The sequence below is a fragment of the Ovis aries genome, chromosome 2 (assembly GCF_016772045.2).
Source record: "Ovis aries strain OAR_USU_Benz2616 breed Rambouillet chromosome 2, ARS-UI_Ramb_v3.0, whole genome shotgun sequence".
Taxonomy (NCBI): domain Eukaryota; kingdom Metazoa; phylum Chordata; class Mammalia; order Artiodactyla; family Bovidae; genus Ovis; species Ovis aries.
The window spans coordinates 249,337,921-249,359,299 of record NC_056055.1 but is presented as its reverse complement, the minus strand read 5'-3'; the positions used below and the strand labels follow the sequence as shown (position 1 = coordinate 249,359,299).

The window sequence follows — 21,379 nt, the reverse complement described above, 5'->3', positions numbered from 1 at the left end:
GGATTGATTGATTTGATCTCTGTGCTGTCCAAGGGACCCTCAAACATCTTCTCCAACACCACATTTCAAAAGCATCGATTCTTCAGTGCTCAGCTTTCTTTATGGTCCAGCTCTCACATCAATACATGACTACTGGAAAAAACATAGCTTTGACTAGACGGACCTTTGTTGGCAAAGTAACGTCTCTGTTTTCTAATATGCTGTCTAGCTTTGTCATAGATTTTCTTCCAAGGAGCAAGCATCTTTTAATTTCATGGCTGAGGTCACCACCTGCAGTGATTTCGGAGCCCAAGAAAATAAAGCTCACTGTTTCCATTGTTTCTCCATCTATTTGCCATGAAATGATGGGACCGGATGCCATGACCTTTGTTTTCTGAATGTTGAGTTTTAAGTCAACTTTTTCACTTTCCTCTTTCACTTTCATCAAGAGGCTCTTTAGTTCTTCTTCGCTTTCTGCCATAAGGGTGGTGTCATCTACATATCTGAGGTTATTGATATTTCTCCCGGCAATCCTGATTCCAGCTTGTGCTTCCTCCAGCCCAGCATTTCGCATGAGGTACTCTGCATATAAGTCAAATAAGCAGGGTGACAATATACACACAGTCTTGACTATTCCTCTCCCGATTTGCAGTCAGTCCATTGTTCCATGTCCAGTTCTGTTACTTCTTGACCTGATACAGATTTCTCAGGAGGCAGGTCAGGTGGTCTGGGATTCCCATCTCTTTAAGGATTTCCCAGTTTGTTGGGTGGCTCCTGGTTCCTTCCGCCACAGGTCGTAAGGCGGGCTCTCCAATAAACGGCGCGCGGCGACGAGCGGCTGACGCCGCGATCTGCCGCTCTAGCCTGACGTGAGTCATAGAGTCGCGACTTCCGTCGGGCGGGGAAGGAGCCGGAAGTCCGGCGGGCTCCGGGCGTCGAGATGGAGGAAGCGGAGTACGAGTCGGTTCTCTGTGTGAAGCCGGATGTCCACGTCTACCGCATCCCGCCGCGGGCCACCAACCGTGGTTACAGGTGACCACCTGCCGCCAGGCTAGGCTAGTCACGACCTCAGCCCTCCCCGGCCCTGCCCACACGCCCACTGTGGCAGAGGACGGCGCGGCCAGTTGACGGGCGAGGGGCGGGCGCAGGTCTTGCCGGGTCTCTCAGGTCGAGGCCGGAGCCGCGAGGGGTACCCAGCCTTTCTCGTCTCAGTCCGACGAATGGGGTCCCGGCGGCGGGGACGATTGAAGGCGGTATATAGCATTTAGGGAACCTAAACATGGTCGGGAGTGGTGGTGTCACAGACCTTTTTTTCAGCGCTAGCTGACGGCCTTGACGGGATCCTTGGAAAGACTTGAGCCCTGTCATTGGCAGAAATTCCCGAAGGAAGGAAGGGGAGCCCAGAACCGGTCCAAAGGACCCGTCCTGGGAAGTTCTAAGCTGATGTTGAAAGCCCAGGGGCCCTTCCTTGCCCAGCTTTCTTGGCACGAACCTGGGCCCTGATCACCTCCTCTGGCTATTGAGAGGCATCCATCCGCACTTGTCTGGTGACATGTTCACCTGAGACGAACAAATAGGCGTGTTTGTTAATGTAGGTTATGTGGAAGTGAACACAGGAAACTGCCCTGCCAGAGGAAAGGGGGGGCTGGGAGGGTGCTTCCTTTTCATCGCATGTCTTTGTACAGTTTGCATTTTGTCACCATTGCATTTTGTCGTCATTGTCAACGAGGAAAAATATTAAAAGAAGATAATGTCTCATATGGATAACCTAGCGTATGGCTATTTTGTGCCACACGGGGTTGGGGGTGGGGGTGGGCAAGATCTTGAAAGCAATATTTCAAGTCCAAGTTATTTGGAGATACAGGGTTGGCCTGCACCACAAGAATGATGGAGTGTCAACGTCTCTGGCCTCTTGTTACTTTTCAGTTGTGTTAACATGTAGCTGATTTTCTAGTGAACAAATACTTTATCGAATACCTAGTACATCCATGACATAGTTTAAAAATAATATGAAAGCAACAATAGAACAAAAACTCATTTGCTTTCTGCGGTCAAACAGGATGGGCCACCAAACCAGGGATGGTCATCTGCCTCCATCCCTTCAGTAGGATGAGTCTGGTCCCCCAGAGATCGAGGTTACCAAGCGTTAAGGCTGACTAGGTTGGCAAAAAGGAAACTGCCAGCCCCTGCACTTCAGCCTCAGAGCTCTGCTTAACTTGAGTTAAAGGCCCCTTGTCCCAATAAGAGGAACTGAAACTTGTGAAGAGTCAGCTGACTTGTGAATTGAAAGTCTGCATTTATGTGGCCTTCAAAACAACCTGCGTCCACAGTTATGATGTCTCTCCAAGACCTGGCATATGCTTAGGGACTTCTAAGAAAAGCCTCTGGGAAATACCCAAGGTTTTTGCTTTTGGGGGGTTTACTGAGATGGAACTAAAATGTAAAGTTAATGCTTTAAAAGAGCTGAAAGAGGCCGTTGCGATAGGTCTGTGGTTTCCTGGGTTTATTTCTTCTCAGGCTACCTTTGAGAATAGCTTTCTTGAATACTCATTCACTTTTCCCACATGTCCTGTTACTCTTCTTTGCTCATCTGCTAACGCTTGCTTCCCTTCTCCTTTTCCTCCAAGATGGTCTCAGTGGTCCCAAATGATTGCTGTGATGGCCACAGCCTAGCAGTGTCTTCAGCAAACCATGGGCCCTAGTAGTTGGCTTTCTCTACAGAAAAAAACCTAGAATTCTACTTCAGAGAAGGTCTCTATAATCTGGAACTGGGGTTGGCCAGCTATGACCCACGTGTTTTTGTTTGGCTCATAAGCTAAGAATGGTTTCTACGTTTTTAAATGGTTGGGGAACATTTTAAAGAAGAATTTTTCAGAATGTGAAAATTATATGGAAATCAGATTGTCCATAAAGTTTCACTGAAATACATACAGCCGTGCTCAGTAGAAAATACGTAGTTAGAACGCCTGAAGCGCCAACATGTGATGCAGTATGACTGCTCTCCCCCTGCAGCTGCAGCGTGAGGAGTGCAGACAGAGATCGTGTGGTCCTTTTCCCGAGACGTCTGCCAGCCCCCGGTCGAGAGCAAGCAGCCCACGTGCCCTTCCCACCCCTGTCCCCACCCCCAACACTGGAAAAGGGGAGCGGAGCCTCTGGCAGCGACACAACGGTTTTTGTCCCTTTAGGGCTGCGGAGTGGCAGCTGGACCAGCCATCCTGGAGTGGCCGGCTGCGGATCACTGCAAAAGGCCAGATGGCCTACATCAAGCTGGAGGACAGGACCTCAGGTAAAGGCCAGGGAGGCCTGTGTGGGGCTGAGGGACCGCGCCTCCCACTTTGTGAATGGAGGGGCAGCCACGGCCTGGCCAAGCCACTCGGAATCAGGGGCTCTGTCCTGGAGATCAGAGCCCGGGTATACTTGTACATTGACTCCATTCCCCAACCTTTAGTTTAAAAGAAAGTGTTTCCTGTCAAGCACGTGTTCTTTTGGGCGTCCTTAAGAAAATACTAATTTGGGAGCCCAGAGAGAAAAGGCCTACAGGTTGGTCCCAAGTAGGAAGCCCTGGAGCTTGTCTGGAAGATAAGCCACACGTTGACCTCTGCTGTGAGCTTGGTTTCTTAATCAGGAATTCTGCTTATCGGCTAAATGGTAACTTCCCAGACTGACCACACCCAGTAACTGAAAGAACTGGAAATTGTCCTTCTCAGCTCTTTCTGTAGTGAGAGGACAAGCCAAGCTGGGCTGTGTTGGAGTCAGCTGACAGTTGTCACCCTTGGCAGAATCTCTGGCAGTCCTGTGCCACCAGCGCCTCTGGGTGAGCTGTGGAGGGTAACATGGCCTGGAGTAGTCCCAGGCCACCCCCTGGAGCTGGAATCAGATGCAGGGCTTCTCAGTCAGATGCCCCAGCATTCTGTAATGTCTTCTTTTTCTACCATAGAGGTTTTCCTTTGTGGAGCAATAAAATGCAAGGATTCGTGAGCAAAACTGGCTGCCTCTTCTCAGATCTGCACCACTTGTGTCTGAGCTGTGGGGCCTTAGACAAGCCGCATGACCTTTGACACCTTAGCCTCCTTTTTGGTGAAGTGGGGATCACATTAGCTCCTGCTTCATGGGGTTGTTGGAATACAAAATGAGCACATAGATATCCAAATGCTTTGTGAACTGCAAGGTGAGCCAAAGCGCCGATTTGCTTCAAGCATGACTGAGCATTGATGGCAGAGGTGTTTGAAGGGACGGCTGCCTGGGCTGCCCAGAGAACGCTGGCTGCAAGATTAGCTGGGACGTCCCAGGTGGCGGCACACGGGAATGGCAACACCTGTTCTCTGGGGACCCTGGGAACTACCTTTAAGGGACACCTGGTGTACCAGCCACTGCTCAGAGCTGAGCCTCACCTGCAGGAGCCACCCCAGGACACCCTTAGCTTGGGGTCCCGCCCTCTGGGTCATGTTTGTCCCTCACTTCCCAGTCACTCTAGGCCAGGGTGTCTCAGCTTCGGCAGTAGTGACATTTGGGGCCAGCTGAGTTTTGTGGTCTAAGTCGTATTTAAGATACTTAGCAACATCTCTGACTTATACCTACTAGATGCCAGTAGCACCCCCGAGTTGTGACAGTCACAAGTGTCACCAGACATTGTCAGATGTCCCTTGGCAGAAGGGAGGTCCAAATCACCTGTGATGGAGAACCACTGCTCTAGGCTGAAGACATCCAGGTGAATCCCAGATCCCCAGGTACCAAACTAGAGAGGGCAGAGGAGTTAACAAGAAGCTACAAACTTGGTCCACAGATTTGGCTTCAGTTCAGCCTTGATCGCACCGTCACCTCTGAACCATAGGATTTAGTAGAGACTGGTCAATACCTGACTCATCAACAGAGATTGGCACACTCGAAAACACCACCAGTTGTAAATGCACACAGAAGGTGTGTGTTGCACTACACCCTAGAGAGCCATAGTTGATAAGGGGATGCGTTTTACAAGAGCTGTTTTTTGTTGTATTTTTAGTTCTGCCTGTTTATTGCTACCAATCCATCTCCCTCTAACCCCCTCCGTCATGCCACCCCATGGACTGTAGCTTGCAGGTTCTTCTGTCCGTGGAATTTTCCAGGCAAGAAGACTGGAGTGGGTTGCCATTTCCTCCTCCAAGGAAGAGCTGTTTTTAAAAGCAGTCACTCTTTTGGCCTGTGATTAGATTAAATCAGCCTGCTTCAGGTCCTTCTGAGAGTGCAGAAACCTCCCCTCTTCACTGGGTTCACCTGTCCCTCGAGTCCTGCCTCAGGTACTAGACTGATGCGGAAGGTGTGATCTCTGTGAACCAGGGCCCTCGGTACAGGCAGTGGGTGTGAATGGGTGAGACACAGAACGGTGACCAGCTCCAGCCCATCATTCTCACGTGGAAGTGGAAGCCCAGTGTTGCTAGAGCTTTTAAGAGAAGCCAGAAATCTGGGTTATTTTACATGTAATTTGATTTTGAAGTGTTCGGTAGTTAAATTGAAAATACTAAACTGAGAACTGAATCTGACCTGTAAGCCACCTCTGACTTAAATCTTTCACCGGTTATATTCCTGTTACATTCCTTTAGCCAGAAGGCGTTTGACTTGAATTCCAGAGTCAGGTTTGCCGATCTTCCTCGTAGGGCAAGGGCCCCAGTCATGGGATAGAAATAGGCTGTGAGGAACTCAAGGCTCATCCTCACTTCCGCTTTCAGGGGAGCTCTTTGCTCAGGCCCCAGTGGATCAGTTTCCTGGCACAGCTGTGGAGAGCGTGACGGATTCCAGCAGGTACTTCGTTATCCGCATCGAAGATGGAAACGGTAAGCTCGGGACTCGGGGCTCCCTCTTCCAAGAAGGGTTTTCTCTGCCTTTGGAAAGTAGAATTGATTGTGTGTTGTCCCCCAGGGCGACGGGCGTTTATTGGAATTGGCTTCGGGGACCGAGGTGATGCCTTTGACTTCAATGTTGCCTTGCAGGACCATTTCAAGTGAGTGGTTCCGGGAGACACACTCATGCCTCCTCCCTCTTTCCTGGGACAGCATGATCTGCCAGGTTAGGATACCCAGGTGGCTGTGTGTGATCTGTCTGTTGGCAGAGCCTCAGGGGAGCTCACTTCTCCTTTAAGACAGGTCCCCTCTGCACTCTGCAAGTCCTCATCTCTACCCTGAGGTCTCCTTTTCCTGAGGCCCATCTCTGATCCCCAGTCAGCTGCCCTAGCCTTGGAGGTGTCACATCTCTGCCCCCGTCAGTCCCTTGAGCAGCCGGAGTCTCTTCCCGGCTCCCTTGGCCTTTCCAGACCTGTTCCTCCATGCTGTGATAAGCAGTGCTCGGTTTCCCAGGCCACTCGGCACACACCCTGCTGGTCCTTTTGAAGCTAGAAGGGGAGGAAAGCCTGCTTCCCTGCCATCTGAGGCCTCTACCTCTGGCTGTGGGGAGTGTGCAGCTGCTCACGTGAGTGCTTCTAGCGCCTCTGCTCTGCGTGGCTGCTGGAGCGCTGCTCTCTGGAGGGTGGGGGACCTTTTTGTTGCTTTCCACTCGGCGGGGTGTCTGTCCTCTCACCATCTACTTTTTAAGCCCCTGGACGGTGTTTTAGTCTTCACGCCACATGCTGAGGAGGAAAGGACCAGGTTCTCAGATTTCCTGGAGACCAGTGTTAGGACCCTCTATATAAATGACCTTGTGAAATTTTCATAGTCTTTAAGGCATAGGGAATCGTCATCCCATTTTGCTGATGAGGAAACTGACAGACATGCAGCTGCTTACGTGTCAAAGCCAGGACTTGAGTTCAGGCCTAATTCTTAAGCTGCTCTCAGTTCCTCCTGCAAGGCTGCAGTCAGAGCCTCGTCCTGGACTGATGGCAGGTGGGACTGAAGCAAGGGCATGAACACAGGGCAGCTCGCCCCTTCCTCACTTCTTCCTTCCTCTTCTCTCCTCAGGTGGGTGAAACAGCAGTGTGAATTTGCAAAACAAGCCCAGAACCCAGATCAAGGTCCCAAATTGGACCTAAGTTTCAAGGAGGGCCAGACCATCAAGCTCAACATTGCGGTGAGTGCTACCCCTGCTCGGCAGCCTTGGCCACCGCACCAAGCCCAGCCCAGAGCCGCTGCTCTTCTCACAGTCCAACATGTGGGTATTGAGCAGCAGCCCAATGCCAGGTACTGCGCTGGGGGCGAGAAAGAGGGTTCTGCTATCACAGAGCTCAGAGTGGAGCTGAGGTGAGGGAATCAAGATGTGATTATGTGGCGGGAAGGTTCTGTGACCTCGGGATGTCTTCAGTGCCGTGAACTCCTAGGGTGGGGAGTCCTGCAGCCTAGAGTTAGGGGGAACCAGAGACGCCTTCCTGGAAGAAGCGACCTACGAGCAAGGGAAGAGAGGTCAGAGGGCGGTTCAGAGGGCTTGGCGTGTGCAAAGCCTCTTGAGTTGAGAAACGTCAGTCGCTTGCTGACATAGCTGATGTTTCTGTGTTGGCTGTTGGCAGGGGGGACCATGTACTCATCCCAAGTTGTGTTTTGGGGACGTCCCTGGTGGCCCTTTAGTTAAGACTCCACGTTCCCGAGGTAGGGGACATGAGTCCAGTCCCCGGTCAGGGAACTGGATCCCACATGCTGCAACTAAAAGATTCCTCGCACCGCAGCTAAGACCTGGCACAGCCAAATTAAAAAAAGAAAAAAGGATCGGCAGCACTCTGCTGGCAGGGAAGCGTTGGGTGGGCACTGAGGGTCACGGGCAGCTCTGCTGGCGGTGGTGTCCGGGCTCCCTTGTCATGGTCCTGAGGGGCCCTACATCTCAGGAGAGGTTGAGCTGGGCTGGACTGTAAGATGTGGCCTCTGCCTGGGTGTAGGGATGGAGCTGAATGATTTGGGGGACCTGAGGACCTATGGATTTGTTTCTGAAGACAGTTTGTAACCCTGAAATAACAGTCTTCTGCTTCACTTACTATCTCTTTCTCCTCTCTTCTGCTTCCTGCTGGTGATGATTTGGGACCCTTGAAGTTGGCCAACTGTCTCTTAAGAGAAAATCCAGGTCATGTCCAGTGGACTGGTTGGGATGCGAATCTCTGTCTTGCTGGGAGGAAACTAACATTTAATGAGCATCACCTGTTTGCCAGGTAGTGTTTTTAGGGCACTTCTCATGCGGATTAAACATTCTCCCCTTTTACAGGAGAGGAAATGGAGGTTTAGAGAGCTGGAGGGTCTTGTGCAGGGTCGTCGAGCTAGAAATAATCAGCACAGCTGTACGCATACCCAGGACTTGGAAGGCTTAGGCTACCCACCCCAGTATTCTCCGGCGTCCCTGGTGGCTCAGCTGGTAAAGAATCCACCTGCAATGTGGGAGACGGGGATTCGATCCCTGGGTTGGGAAGATTCCCTGGAGAGGGGAAAGGCTGCCCACTCCAGTATTCTGGCCTGGAGAATTCCATGGACTGTATAGTTGAAAACAGTCAGACACGGCTGAGTGACTTTCACTTCAGTTCACTTGACTCTGGTCTGTGATCTCAGCATTTGATTGCTCTCCTGGCAAGGTGGGAACCATGCCATTTTCATATTTGAGATGCTCTGGCTTCTGGTTCACCTCGGTGTTGACGTTTCTGTTTTTCTTTAGTAAATGTTTTGTTGAGGTCTAATATACATACAGAAAAGTACACACATTATAAATGCAGAACACAGTGGATTTTTAAAAAACAAATATGCAGGCTTCCCTGGTGGTCTAGTGGTTCAGAATCTGCCTGCCAGTGCAGGGGATATGGGTTCTGTCACTGGTCCGGGAAGATCCCGGATTCTGTGGAGCAGCTGAGCCTGTGCTGCAGAGCCCGTGCTCTGCAAGAGGAGAAGCCGTAGCACTGAGAGAAAGCCCACGCACAGCCGTGAGGACCCAGTGCAGCTGAAGATGAGGAAATAAATGTTGAAAAGACAAGTTTGCTCCCACAAGCTAGCCCCCAGATGAAGGATGGCTCTCAGCACTCTGGAAGCCCCTCCGCTGCTCTCTTCTGCAGGACAGAGGGAGCACTATCCTGATGTTGTTTTGACGGTTTGTTGATTGACTCGCGCCCTTCATGCTCCTCTGTGTGTGACTCCTTCCGTCTCCTCAGCCTGGCATGTCTGAGGGCATCCACGTTGCTGAGCGTAGGCGGTTTATCCTCGCGGTGGCAGCGGGCTGCATAATGGGAGGGACTCCAGTGGCCTGGTGGTGGGCGTCGGGGTGGTCTCCAGTTTGGGGCTGTTAAAGGAGTGCTGCTGTCAGTGTGCAGATGGTGTCTTTGGTGCCCACGTGTACGTATTTCTGTTGGGTCCATGTAGGAGTGGAATGGCAGGGGCATCAGGCCATATGTTCAGCTTTAAAGATTCTTACAAACAGCTTTTCAAGGTGAAAGTGCTGCGTGGATGGCTGCTGAGCGTCCTGGTGATGCAGACTTTTGGGGCCCCGGGGTCACCTTGTGAAGTTTTCTGATGGCAGTGGGGTCCAGCAGAGCTGACCGATGCTCATTCCTCCCCTCTCTTTAGAGCATGAAGAAGAAGGAAGGCGCCGCCGGGACGCCCCGCGCCCGGCCCACCAGCACGGGAGGGCTGAGCCTGCTTCCCCCACCCCCGGGGGCAAAGACCGCTGCCCTGGCCCCTCTCTCCGGGGAGCATTTGTCTGTGGGGGGCTCTGTCGTCCAGCCAGCAGTTTCTCCCAGCTCAGGTCAGTGTGCGAGGGTGATGGCCCCACAGCTTGGGCTCCTCTTTCCCCTGGCAGCAGGCCCTGCAGCTTTCCCTCCTTTGCCCACATGGGTCACACTTAGTGCCCGTTGTGAGGAGCTGGAGGGTGGGGGCCACAAAGCTGGTCCTGCCCACACTGGGTAAGGGCTTCCTCTCTCTTCCCACAACTTCTGCTTCAGGGTGTCTGTCCCGCCCTGATGGGCAGGGACTATAGCTCACTCGTGGCTGTGAAACCATCAGTGCGTGGGCTCCTGGCTCTCAAAGGCTGCTCGCAAGTGAGTGAGTGATGGCAACGTGGCCTGTGGTCACAGGACGCTCAGTCTGCTTGTAGCAGAAGAGAGGGATCCTGAGCGCAGAGAGCAAGTGCGCAGGGACCAGACTCACTACCAGCCGCGTGGTCTGCAGAGCTGCCGTCGTGGAAGAGGTGACACTGAACCAGGCCTTGAGGGACAGAGGCCCGGGCAGGGGTGCCAGCGCTCCAGACAGAAGAAGAGCAGGAACAGGACTTCGACTTTTAAACGTTGGTGTGTTAGGGAGATGGAGGCCACACGAGTGTTCCACGGCAGGTGGTGGGAAGCATACCTGGAGATTGAGTTTGAAGCGGGCTCCTCAGCGAGGCTGTTGGGCACTAGACGCCGTGAGGCAGCTCCCCCAGCGGCTGCGCTGGCGCTCGCTCCAGGCCGTGAGTAGCGCCTCTGGAGACCCGGGGTTCTGGACAGGAGCGCCTTGTGCCAGGCATGGAGGTGCTGGGAGGCCAGCCTGGCCCCTCAGTGTCCCCGCCCCGCCTGCCCGGCCGGCGCGACGCTCTTCGTCTCCGTTGGGCTGGCTGGCTGTCGCCAGACCCCTTTCTCTGACCAGGATATCGGGCTGGGGGAGGGTCCCAGCAGGAAGCCTGCTTTCTTTCCCTTTTCAGGGTCGGGCCTACCTGGAGGTCAGGCTTCAAACCTCAGCCCTGTGGGGAATCCCTCACCCCAAGAGAACGGCAGGAACAGCAGTCAGGGAGTGCGCCTGCCCAGCCCCTGGAGTCACTCTCAGTGAGGTCGCAGGACCGCTGGGCTTGGCATCCTGGGGCCGGGGGCGGGAACCTGCACACTTCACACTGCTGGGGGCTCACTGAGGTCTGAGGGCCACAGTCTCGGGCGTTCTGTCTGTGGCCGATGCACGTCCAGTGCGAACGTGGAGTCCCTGCGTCACGCCAGGTAGTGTCTGAGGGCACTCCAGGCGCAGCCCTAGGCCTCTGCTTCCAGGGCCGCATGATGTGATGTGCCGGACGGGCAGCTGCGGGTTGTGACTGGCCAGCATTCATGATCACTTGCCAGATGCTCCCGGGCCAGACTGAGTGAGGTCACAGTCCAGCTACCGCTGTGTGACGTTCAGAAGGTTGCCTGCTCCTTCGTGCCTCAGTTTCTATCTGTAGGAAGGGAGTAGTGATGATGCCTGCAGCACCGCTTTCTTGTGAGGATCAAATGCGCCGGCCCACATCGCGCTCGCAGAGCGGCACCTGGAGCAGTGTCCGCGCTCCCTGTGCGGCGGCTCTCGCCTGAGTGGCACTGCACCATTGCCGTCGGCATCACTGGTGGCTGGGCCTGTTGGAAGCCCTCCACTTGTTTAATATATTTGATCCTCAGACCGGTCAGTCTTATGAAGAGTATTCGTCACTGCCGTCTCCATTTTAGAGATACGGAGATTGAGGCTGAAGTAACCTGCATAAAGTCAAACAGACTAGCCTGTCTTCCCCCAGGGGCTGTGGTGAGGTTCAGACGAGATAATGTCTATTAAATACTTACGTGCTTATTCGCTGAGTCGTGTCCAACTCTGTGACCCCATGGACTGTAGCCCACCAGGCTCCTCTGTCTATGGGATTCTCCAGGCAGGAATACTGGAGTGGGTTGCCATGCCCTCCTTCAGGGGATCTTCCCCACCCAGGGTAGAACCCAGGTCTCCCACATTGCAGGCGGATTTTACCTGTAGATTCTTGACCTCAGATTCTTTCCCATCTGAGCCACCGGGGAAGCCCAAGTTTTATGGCTCTCTGAGGGTTTAACTTGCTGAACTGCTGAACTGTGGAGGGCCCTCGCTTTATGTGCTTTTCTGGCCCATTAGACAGTAGACGTAGCTGGTGGGAAGGCAGGTGGCTGGCACAGGGCCTTAGGAAGGAGTGCTGGCACCACTGGGGGAGGGGCTGGAAAAGCAGGCCCTGCCGCCCCATCGTGCCCTCCACCCGGTGACAACACCCACACAGACGCCCACTTGGTACTTCTGGAAGACTCCCCAGCCCCATAACAGTTTGGCTCCTAGGACTTGGTACATGTCTGGCACATAACTTTCTCAGCTAGTTGAGCCAGACACTGGCCTGAGGACTTTATATAAAGACAGTGTTGCAGTTTTGATGAGCATTCTTCATCCAAGAAGTCAGGAGGTAGCACATTTTAAACAGATTTCCAGCATAAATGGTTGGAGCGAGGTCTCCTTCAGATAGAGTGATGGCATGTGACCCGCCCCCACTGGTACCCTCCCCTCCACCTGGTCTGTGGCCTTCTGCGCTGTCTCCAGGAGCCCCTCGGGCTCGTCAGAAGATAGCAGAAATGGGAATGGCTGTGGGTGTTTTGTTGCCAAAAAGCACATCTCTGCATATCTTTCTCAGCACCTTGGAATCATGAGTCTGATTTCCAGGTTACTGAGGCAGCCAGAGGGGAGGTCTCTGACACCTCTATCTCCTTCTCTCTTCTTCCTTCCCGTCGGACTTGGGGACGTCTGTAGGAGGTGCCACTGTGTCCTGGCCACAGCCCAAGCCTGCCACCACTGCCACCGCCGACATCTGGGGAGACTTTGCCAAATCCACAGGGTGAGGAGGATCAGGTTCTCTGTGCTGGGACTGGGGCCAGGGCTGTTACTCTTCAAACCTGGGGTCGCCCCAGCGCCTGCCTTCTGACGTCGGGAGCAAGAGCACCGGTTCAGACACTTTGAGGCCAGTGAGGGGACGGAGCCCCAGTGTGCCCACTCCAGGTGGCACGCTTCTCTGTGGGAAGGCTTTTTGCTGCCTTCCACTGCTGAATGGCCTGGAGCCGCCCTCTGCAGCTCCTTCTGGCCTTTCAACCACCTCACCAGGTACTCTGGCTTGTCAGCAGTACCTCTAATCTCCTCCTCCCCACTAGCTACCCCAGGACACTGGGCCACGAGTTCACCAGGGTTCTGGCATTGGCCCATCCTCATGGGACCTCTGCCTTTTCTGCCTCCTTAAAATTTCGAGCCTTTCCTAGGGGTCAGGGTGAAAAGATGCTAACCACACAGCATCATTATGTGGACGGGCTGTAGGCCGGGAGTTAGCACACACTTTCTCAAGGACCGGGAAGCCAGAGTTTAAACTGCAGGCTAGCTGGTCTCTATCCCAGCTCCTCGTCACCACTCTTGCAGCCCAGAACAGCCACAGTATGTGAGTGAGGGAGTGTACCTGTGTACCAGTGAAACTTTATTTACATAAACAGGCAGAAAACTAGGTTTGGTCTAGTCCTGGGTTGTAGTCTGCTGACCCCTGCCCTAGAACATTCAGGGACTGGCTTCTCGGAGTTCTTTCTGCCTAGGGAGAAGTTACATCTCCTGTGCTCCGTATTTCCAAACATTTGAAATCTAACCCCGTCCCTCTCTTTCCAGGTCGACCTCCAGCCAGACTCAGCCAGGTGCAGGCTGGGTCCAGTTCTGACCTGGATGTGACTCTCTTCCTCATACGACTTCTGGAGAGGAGCCGCCTCGTCGGGGCTGAAGGAAGGAGAATGCGGTGCTCCCTGGCCAGCCTCTGTTGGGAACATGAGTCTCCTCTCCTCCTCCTTACCTGGCTCTCTCGACAGACTGGGCATGTTGGGTGGTACATTGGCCCCGTGTCACACTGTTGCCTGGGATTCGAATTTGCAACCAGAGCTTGGAAGAAGAGTTCCTGGATGCCTATCCCCGTCTGTCCTCTTGACATGAGAGAGACTCTGAGACTCTTCCATCGTGATGACTCTTATTAAACACAAGCCCCCAAAGCAAAAGAAGGGCTTGAGTGTGCTGCCTGGGTTCAGACCAGCCGTCTGGGGAGGCTGTAGGTGTCTCATGATCGCTGTCTGGAGGGGGCCTTTCTGCATGCGCCGGCTGTAGCCATTCCCGTCAGGAGGAGGGATTCCTCCCTGATTTCTGAAAGGTTTTTAGGCTGCAGCCTGAACAGACGATCAGGAGGGAAACCAAGAGCATTAACCAGCTTTTAAAATTCTTTTAGTGTTTGCTTTGCTGACATGCTGATCTGCACTAACTCACGGTCTTTGTAAAAGCATGCCCTGGCAGCCTGCCCCCACAGGAGCCTCTGAAAGCATTCCTCACTGTCAGCTGCAGGAGCGGTACTCTGAGCTTCATCTCAACCTCGTGGCCTGGTTTCCGTGTGTGCAAGGCCCGGCGGGCAGGGCGGGGCTGAGGCAGGCGCTGGCGGCAGCTAGGCCTGCATCTGGGCCAGAGTGGCTGCTGTCCTCATGGAGGTGAGGGCTTTGGCCCTGCCGTCGCGGGCAGCCGTGTGGGCTCCCAGGCTCACTGCGTGGTTCCTGGCGGACTTGGGCTCTCTCCCGGGTGTTTCCTGAAGTGCCTTGTCTGCAGACAGTTCCTTCCTTCCTTCTCTCCTTCGGGGACTGTACGTGACAGACAGAAGGAGTCTGAAGCAGCTGGACGTCTAGGTTTGCCTGTGTTCCTGGTTTATAGGAAATAATTTTATCTGAGCACACCTCTAAAATCGCTTTCGTTGACATCCATTACCTCTTTAATTGAAAGGTCTAGATGATGAACTGAAAAAAAGTGTTGGCCTTTTGGTGGGACCAGATTTCTAAGATAAAAAATAAATTTTTCTACTCTGTCAGTGTGTGTCAGAGATGGGAGTGTTCTTGGCGCCATGGCCGCTGACTCCTCCAGGATGCCTCTGCAGGACACGCCGCCTTTTACCACTGAGCCCGCGTCCAGACTTCAGACTGGGGCCACAGCGCCAGGCTGGCCGGAGTGCGGGGATCTGGTCCTGTTGCCCTCAGGCAGCCAGTGATGTCTCTGCTTACAGAGGCCAGCCTTTCTGCCCTTCTGGGACGCTCCGGGCTTCTTGCCCTCTAGGGTGGGGGCAAGCCCTGCCTCCTGCCCAGACCTCCGCAAGGAAGCAGGCCCCTAAACAGTAAGGGTGTCCAGGCAGAGACCTAAAAGCAAGATGAAGGCCGTGGCGTTTACATGCCTGTGGGCTCTGTAACAGATGTGCGTCCACCGTTGCCTATAGAAACGGCCCCTCTGACTGGTAAGCAGCGTGAGGGATGACAGAGGAGAAGTTAGTTGGATGGTGAACGTGAGTTTGAGTGAACTCCAGGAGATGGTGGAGGACAGGGAAGCCAGGTGTGCTGCCGTCCATGGGTCACAGAGAGGCTGACACAACTGAGCAACTGGACAACAGCAAAGGACAAAGAAAACTGGAACTGAGCGCCCTCTTGCCCTTTAAGTAAGGAAAAGGAAATTGCATCGAGGGATTCTCAGGAGGAGTCAACTTTTTTGTCTGCTGTTACTCCCCGTCTTCTCTAAGTGCCTTGCTGCTGCTGCTGCTGCTGCTGTGAGGCTAGGAAAGAAGCAGCTTAGCGTTAGAGGAGGCCCTTGACAGGAACCATGTGCCGTTGAAGGTGAGCCCTTGGGTCTTGGAGACAGACGTGGGCTTTGATCTAGACTGTCTTCATGGTAAAAATGTGTGCCACGGTCTCCTTAAGCCAGGTGTCACTTGGACGAGGCATCTAAGCCACCAGCAGGTGCCCATCCTGTGACTCAGGTGCTGCGTCCAGAACTGTTACTCCCAATGGTGCTGCTGAAGAAACCGCAGTCAGAAAAACAACCTGGAAAGCGCCTGGAGGGGTCTGTAGGGCAGGGGACAGTCTGGTGCATCAGCAGCTCAAGTCCCAGCTGTGGGACCGGGGTCCCCAGGACAGCCCCCAGTGCTGAGCCATGCATTGCCTCACTTAGATCCCTGCCTGGAGCTTCCAAACGCTGGGGTTGGGGATAGGAGGTAGGTATTGGGTTTGAGGGTTTTGAGACTACAAGATATCTTCATGATTCTATAACATCGCAACTTGTGTCTCACTGGCTTTAAAGAAGCCGACTGCCACGTCGCGTGACTTGCCCTAGTCCCAGGGCCACAGCGTCGAGGTGGGAAAATCAGCCTCTCCGACAGCCAACAAGAAGCTGAAGCGCTCAGGTCAGCGGTCTACAAGGACCTGGATGCTGCCAGAGTCACCTGAGCCGGGGAGCAGACCCTTCCCCGGTGGATCCTCAGATGAGCCCCAGCCTTAGCAGCCTTGCAGAGACCCAGCCAAGCTGTGCCCAGACCCCCGAAGCCTGAAACCCAGTGAGTAAATGTGTCTGAAGCTGCCACGTTTGCGGAGGTGTCATTAGGCAGCAACAGATAACTAATACAAAAGGCGACTGAAGGGCATCGAATGGGAGTCAGAGGAAAAGAAGGCTCTGGACACACTTGAGGGCAGGATGGCCTTGGTAGGTCACTTAACCTGCCCCTTGGGGCCTCACTTTCCCTTTCTGTGACAACAGCTATTGCTTACGTCTGCAAGGCACTGGTCTGTGCCCTTAATGTAAAATGTGCCTCAGGAACTGCCCCAGCAGTCCAGCGGTGAGGCCCATGCTGCCACTGCAGGGCACGGGTTGGGTGTCTGGTCCGGGAGGAGTCCACATGCTGCGGGGCAACAAGGCCCGTGCTCCACAGCAGAAGCCGCTGCAGTGGGAGGCCTGCGCACCAGAACAAAGACGCTACCGCCCCTAGCGGCCGGAGAGAGCGGGCACAGAAGCATAGAGCCAGCACAGCCATAAGTAAGGCTTAAAAAGGGTCTTTTAAAAAGTCAGGCATTATAAGACCCTGTCAGTAAAGCATAAGGTATCCAGCAGGTCCAGTTAACCAGAACACACGTCCTCTAAGCCTCCTGCTTAATGTGGTTTGCCGATGGGGTGCAGAGTCCAACCGAGCCTAGCACCTGGGTTTGGCAAGCACTTGGCCCTAGCAGCATGTGGGTACTAAGTCCCAGTCACGTGTTTCCATTACCGGAGCCGCAGACTTAGACCCCTCCACAGTGGAGCAGGCATAACTCCCTTCTGGTGGCCAGACCTGGGGCGCAGGGCTGGGTGCCACCTGGTTATGGGGCAGTGACCCAGTTCGCAGCCCTACGCTTTCAAATGCCCACAGGTCGGGCTGAGCTGAACAGAGCCCCAGGTCAGCACGGCAGCGGGCGTGCAGCCTGCGGGGGAGGGCTGATGCCAGTGTGTGCTTCCCTGCAGTGGGCTCCTGGGAGCCCCGGGGTAAGAAGGTCCAGCAGAGGAGCTGTGTTTGCTGTCCCTCCCAAAACCTCCGGAGGCAGTGCCATGGTGGAGAGGAAAGAACATGGGGTGAGACCCACTGGACTTCACGCTGTGTGCCCTCGGGCAAGCCACTGCACCTTTGCGACGTCTTGGTCTCCTTACCTGTAAAGCTGACATAACCCTAGAACCTGTAGCCTACAATTCCCCTTCACAGAAAAATTCAAAGGGGATGGAGGATGGAACGAGAAAATGAGAGGTTAACAGCCAGCAGTGTGGAAGGACGCCAGTGTGGGCTGCCTGCGAGGTGTGGGCACTGGCAGCCCTAAGGGAGACCTGGTGCAGATGGGCCTGGACAGGTCCACTGGGGAGACGGGCAAGAAGTGGGGAGCACAGACCCTGGAGCTCAGAGCAGGCTCGGAGCGCAGACCTCAATGCTGTGAGCAACATTCTGGAAGTGAGGGCTCTGTAGGGACAGGCAGGACCAGAAGTGGGCTGGGAAGGCCACGAGCCTGTCAGCACCTGGGTTCAGTCGCTCAGTCATGTCTGGCTCTTTGCGACCCCATGGACTGCAGCACGTCAGGCTCCCCTGTCCTTCATTGTCTCCAAGAGCTTGCTCAAATTCCTGTCCATTGAGTCAGTGATGCCATCCAACCATCTCAATCTCTGCTACACCCTTCTCCTTTTGCCTTCAATCCTTCCCATCATCAGGATCTTTTCCAGTGAGTCGGCTATTCACACCAGGTAGCCAAAGTATTGGAGATTCAGCTTCAGCATCAGACCTTCCAATGAATATTCAGGGTTGATTTCCTTTAGGGTTGACTGGTTTGTTCTCCTTGCAGTCCAAAGGACTCTCAAGAGTCTTCTCCAACACCACAGTTCAAAAGCATCAATCCTTCAATACCCAGCCTTCTTTATGGTCCAGCTCTCACATCTGTACACGACTACTGGAAAAACCACAGTCTATAGACTATATGGACCTTTGTCATTAAAGTGTATCTCTGCTTTTTAGTATGCTGTCTAGGTTTGTCACAACAAGGCTGTGATCCATGAAGGAGCCAGGCCTGGGTAGGGATTCAGCAAATCTGGAGATTCTGGACAGGTTGACACAGACCTGAGCCACGCTGGGGAAGCTGGGGGCCCATCTGCTTTCTGGCAGAGGTCGGTCAGCCCTCCTCAGGCTGGGCCAGGGACACCACAGGGAATCTGTGCCCTTCTGCAAACCTCACAGCCCTCCTCATCCCAGACCCCAGGAATTGACCCAAATCTTGGACCACAGCTCTCAGGCCTGGCCCAGGTCGCAGCCTTGCCTGCATCATCCCCAGGTATCAGAGCCCAGAGGACACATTGGCAGCCCCTAGCGTAGTTTCTCAGGTGTAAAACCCAGGCTCTGACAAAGACAAAACTACCGTTCGGGGAGCTTCCCAGGTAGCACAGTGGTAAAGAATCCACCTGCTGAGCAGGAGATGAGGGTTTGATCCCTGGGTCAGGAAAATCCCCTAGAGGAGGAAATGGCTACCCACTGTAGTGTTCTTGCCTGGGAAATCCCATGGACAGAGGAGCCTGGGGCTACAGTCCACGGGGTCGCAGAGAGCTGCACATGACTGAGCACCACCACCATCCATCCCCTCTTGCCGGTGGAGAAACAGACCGCCAGCTGTAGGCCTGCTGCTCTTCTTTGTGGGAATTTACTTTTTTTCCAAATGTAAAATCACAAAATCAAACATGCTTTTTCAGACAAAACAGTCCTTCCTCCACCCTAGAGATTCAGACCTGCCTGCCTCCCCCTTTTGAAATGGATCCAGTGCCCTCAAGAATGCAAGGAAGTTGAGGCCCACTGAGAGGATGGACATCGAACCTACTTTAGAACAGACAGGACACATCGCTGTTTAGTTTCAAAAGCCTGCTTTCCTCTGTGGTCTCATCCCCATTCCGTGTGGAGAAGGCACCAGAGGTTCTGAGATGGAAGGGCAGTTCGTGGGCTTCTGCCATTTTACCCGTGAACAAGCTGAGGCCAGAGTGCCTCATCCCAGACTGCAGGGCAATCAGGAAGACAAAGACATTCTCCCTGCAGGTCAAGGGACTGATGCCTCCTCAGTCTGGCTGGGCGATGGGTCAAGGCCAGACTTAAGGAGTTTAAGGCCTTGCAGGCAGGGTCAGGGGGCACAAGGGCTTCCCAGTGGCACAGAGGTAAAGAATCTTCCAGCCAATGCAGGAGGTGAGGGTTTGATCCCAGGGTCGGGAAGATCCCCCTGGACGAAGGTATGGCAACTCACTCCTGTATTCTTGCCTGGAGAATCCCAAGGACAGAGGAGCCTGGTGGGCTACAGTCATGGGGTCACAAAGGGTCAGACACGGCTTAGTGACCAAACAGCAGGGGACACAGAACCCCAGACTGCCGCTGGGTCTCGGTTCCAAGTCGACTGTACCACCTTGCAGCTTCCAGGCCCTGAGCAACTGGCTTAGTCTTCAATTTCCCGTTTTGGCATAAGGAGCTAATAATCCCTGTTTGAGGATTATTACTGTCCGGAGCAGTAAATGCAATCCTGTGGGAAAAGCCCTCTGTCCAGTGTGGCTCCCGGGCCAGAGCCCGCCTCACGCTTCCTGCGACCAGCCCCGCCCCGGGCCCAGGGCGCGCCCCCGACGCGGGACGACGCGAGGACGCGGGCGGGTCGGGCGCCAGCCCCTCTGGACCCCGCCCCGGCCCGCCATTGCCCCGCCCACCTCTGGCCCCGCCCTGACCCCGCCCTCCGGCCCGGCCCGCTCGGCCTGCGCGGCAGCGGCGTTGGCGCGCGAAGGTAGGAAGCCGGCGGCGCGCCCTGCCGTGGGCCAGGGGCTCGGGCGCGCGCGGCGGGCGGCGGCCGCGGGTGGGGCGGGTCGCGGGCGCGCGCGGAGGCGGGGAGGCGGGCGCGCGCGGAGGCGGGCCGGAGCCGCGGGGCCGGGGCCCGGGGGCCTCAGGGCGCGCGCCGCCCCTCGCGCTGCCCGGCCCGCCGCTGGCGGAGAGCGCCCGCGGCCTCTGCAGACGGCCTGCCCGCCGTCCGGCTCCAAATCCCGCCCGATTCCCGCGGCCTAGGGTGGGCGGGAGGCGGGGGCTCGCGCGGGCTTCTAGACGGACGCCTCTCTGTCGGGGCGTCGCCTCGCGCGCGGCTGGACAGACTTGTCCCAACTCCGCCACCATGAGGCATCCCTTCCTGCGCTTCCTGTGGGCCAGGCGCCGGCCCTGCCCCCCAAGCTTGAGATTTTGTTTCAGTGCAGCCTACGAAGTCGCAAGAAGCTCCCTTTTGCCCATCAGGAGACTGAGGCCTAGCGCGGTCCACTGAGTTCCCAAAGATGGCACACCCTGCAGGGATTTGGGCCCTCCTGGGGCCTCTCACCGTGGGGCCTGAGACCCCCATCTCTGGGGTTGCCCTTGTGAGCCGGCTCCCTTGTGATTTTTATGCAAACACAAGAGGACAGCGCTCTGAGCCGGTGCCTGCCTTGGGGACCAGTCATCCCAGCTCCCTCTGGGACCTCCACTTGTCTTGGGGATTGGGAGACGGTTGGAGGGAAGCGACACTCGGGTACCATCTGTTCTCATCTGAGATTCCCTGTTTTTCTTAGCTAAGCTCACAGCAGGTGCTTACCAACCACATCCTGTGGCCTGATCAGAGCAGAGGCTAAGGCCAGGCAGGGCAGGCTCCTCAGTCAGGAAAGACCTCAGGAGTCAGAAACCTTGGATCTTGCAGATTTGTTTGACTTAGTTACTCCTCCCCATGTTCCTCTCAAGCCCTGGGTCAGCCCTTGGAGACTAGATACCCCTCCCACCTGAGAGTCTGCTGTCGGGGACATGGCCCGGTTTTTAACCTTGGGCTCCTGAGGTGTGGCGGGTGTTGGATATGTGTTCCCGGGGTCCTGGTGGGATCCCATTCTGTGGAGAATACACAGGCCAAGACTTGCCCTGTGTGACCCCCGACAAACCCAGGGAAATTTTCTTTTCCTTCCTATTTTTCCTTTTTCATTTAGTTTCCTATATTACTATTGTCTCCTGGCATTCCTTCACTCACTTGACAACTGTCAATGGTATCTGGGGCCTTAAGCTCTACAGAGACACCAGTAAGCAAGGCCAACTTGGTTCCTGCCCTTGGACCAGACCAACAGCATACCTGTAGGAAAAAAATTTTTTTTGGCTGGAAGATCAGGGTTCACACTCTCAGAAGGTGACATTTTTGGCCGAGGTCTGGTTGAGAAGCAGGAGTCAGCCGTGAAAGGAAGGGGAAGAGCATCCCAGGCAGAGAGGGTGACAGGTACAAAGGCCCTGAGGTGCAGCGTGCTTGGTGTGTGTGAGAATCAGGAAGGCCAGCATGCTGGGGAGGAGTGCGCTTTGGGAGAGGAGAGACGAG

General features: G+C 54.8%; 2 protein-coding genes across 7 annotated transcripts in view; both read left to right on the top strand.

Moving 5' to 3' along the window:
- Positions 1-899: 899 nt before the first annotated feature.
- NECAP2 (NECAP endocytosis associated 2) lies at positions 900-14,538 on the top strand. Of its 3 annotated transcripts, XM_027965675.2 has the most exons (8): positions 900-1,011; positions 3,165-3,265; positions 5,682-5,786; positions 5,872-5,953; positions 6,903-7,011; positions 9,468-9,645; positions 12,423-12,507; positions 13,314-14,538. In XM_027965675.2, the coding sequence occupies exons 1-8, from the start codon at positions 920-922 to the stop codon at positions 13,360-13,362; spliced, it is 801 nt and encodes a 266-aa protein (XP_027821476.1). In that variant the 5' UTR covers positions 900-919; the 3' UTR covers positions 13,363-14,538. The 3 variants fall into 3 exon arrangements, with proteins under 3 accessions (XP_027821476.1, XP_060267507.1, XP_042100711.1); XM_060411524.1 differs by lacking the exon at positions 9,468-9,645; XM_042244777.1 differs by lacking the exon at positions 12,423-12,507.
- A 1,522-nt stretch (positions 14,539-16,060) lies between these two features.
- CROCC (ciliary rootlet coiled-coil, rootletin) overlaps positions 16,061-21,379 on the top strand; it is a 57,947-nt gene continuing 52,628 nt past the window's right edge. For all 4 annotated transcript variants that reach the window (XM_060411520.1, XM_060411519.1, XM_060411518.1 and 1 more), the window contains exon 1: positions 16,061-19,798. In XM_060411520.1, coding sequence (XP_060267503.1) covers positions 19,539-19,798 — 260 coding nt within the window. In that variant the 5' untranslated portion in view covers positions 16,061-19,538. The remainder of the gene's footprint in view (positions 19,799-21,379) is intronic.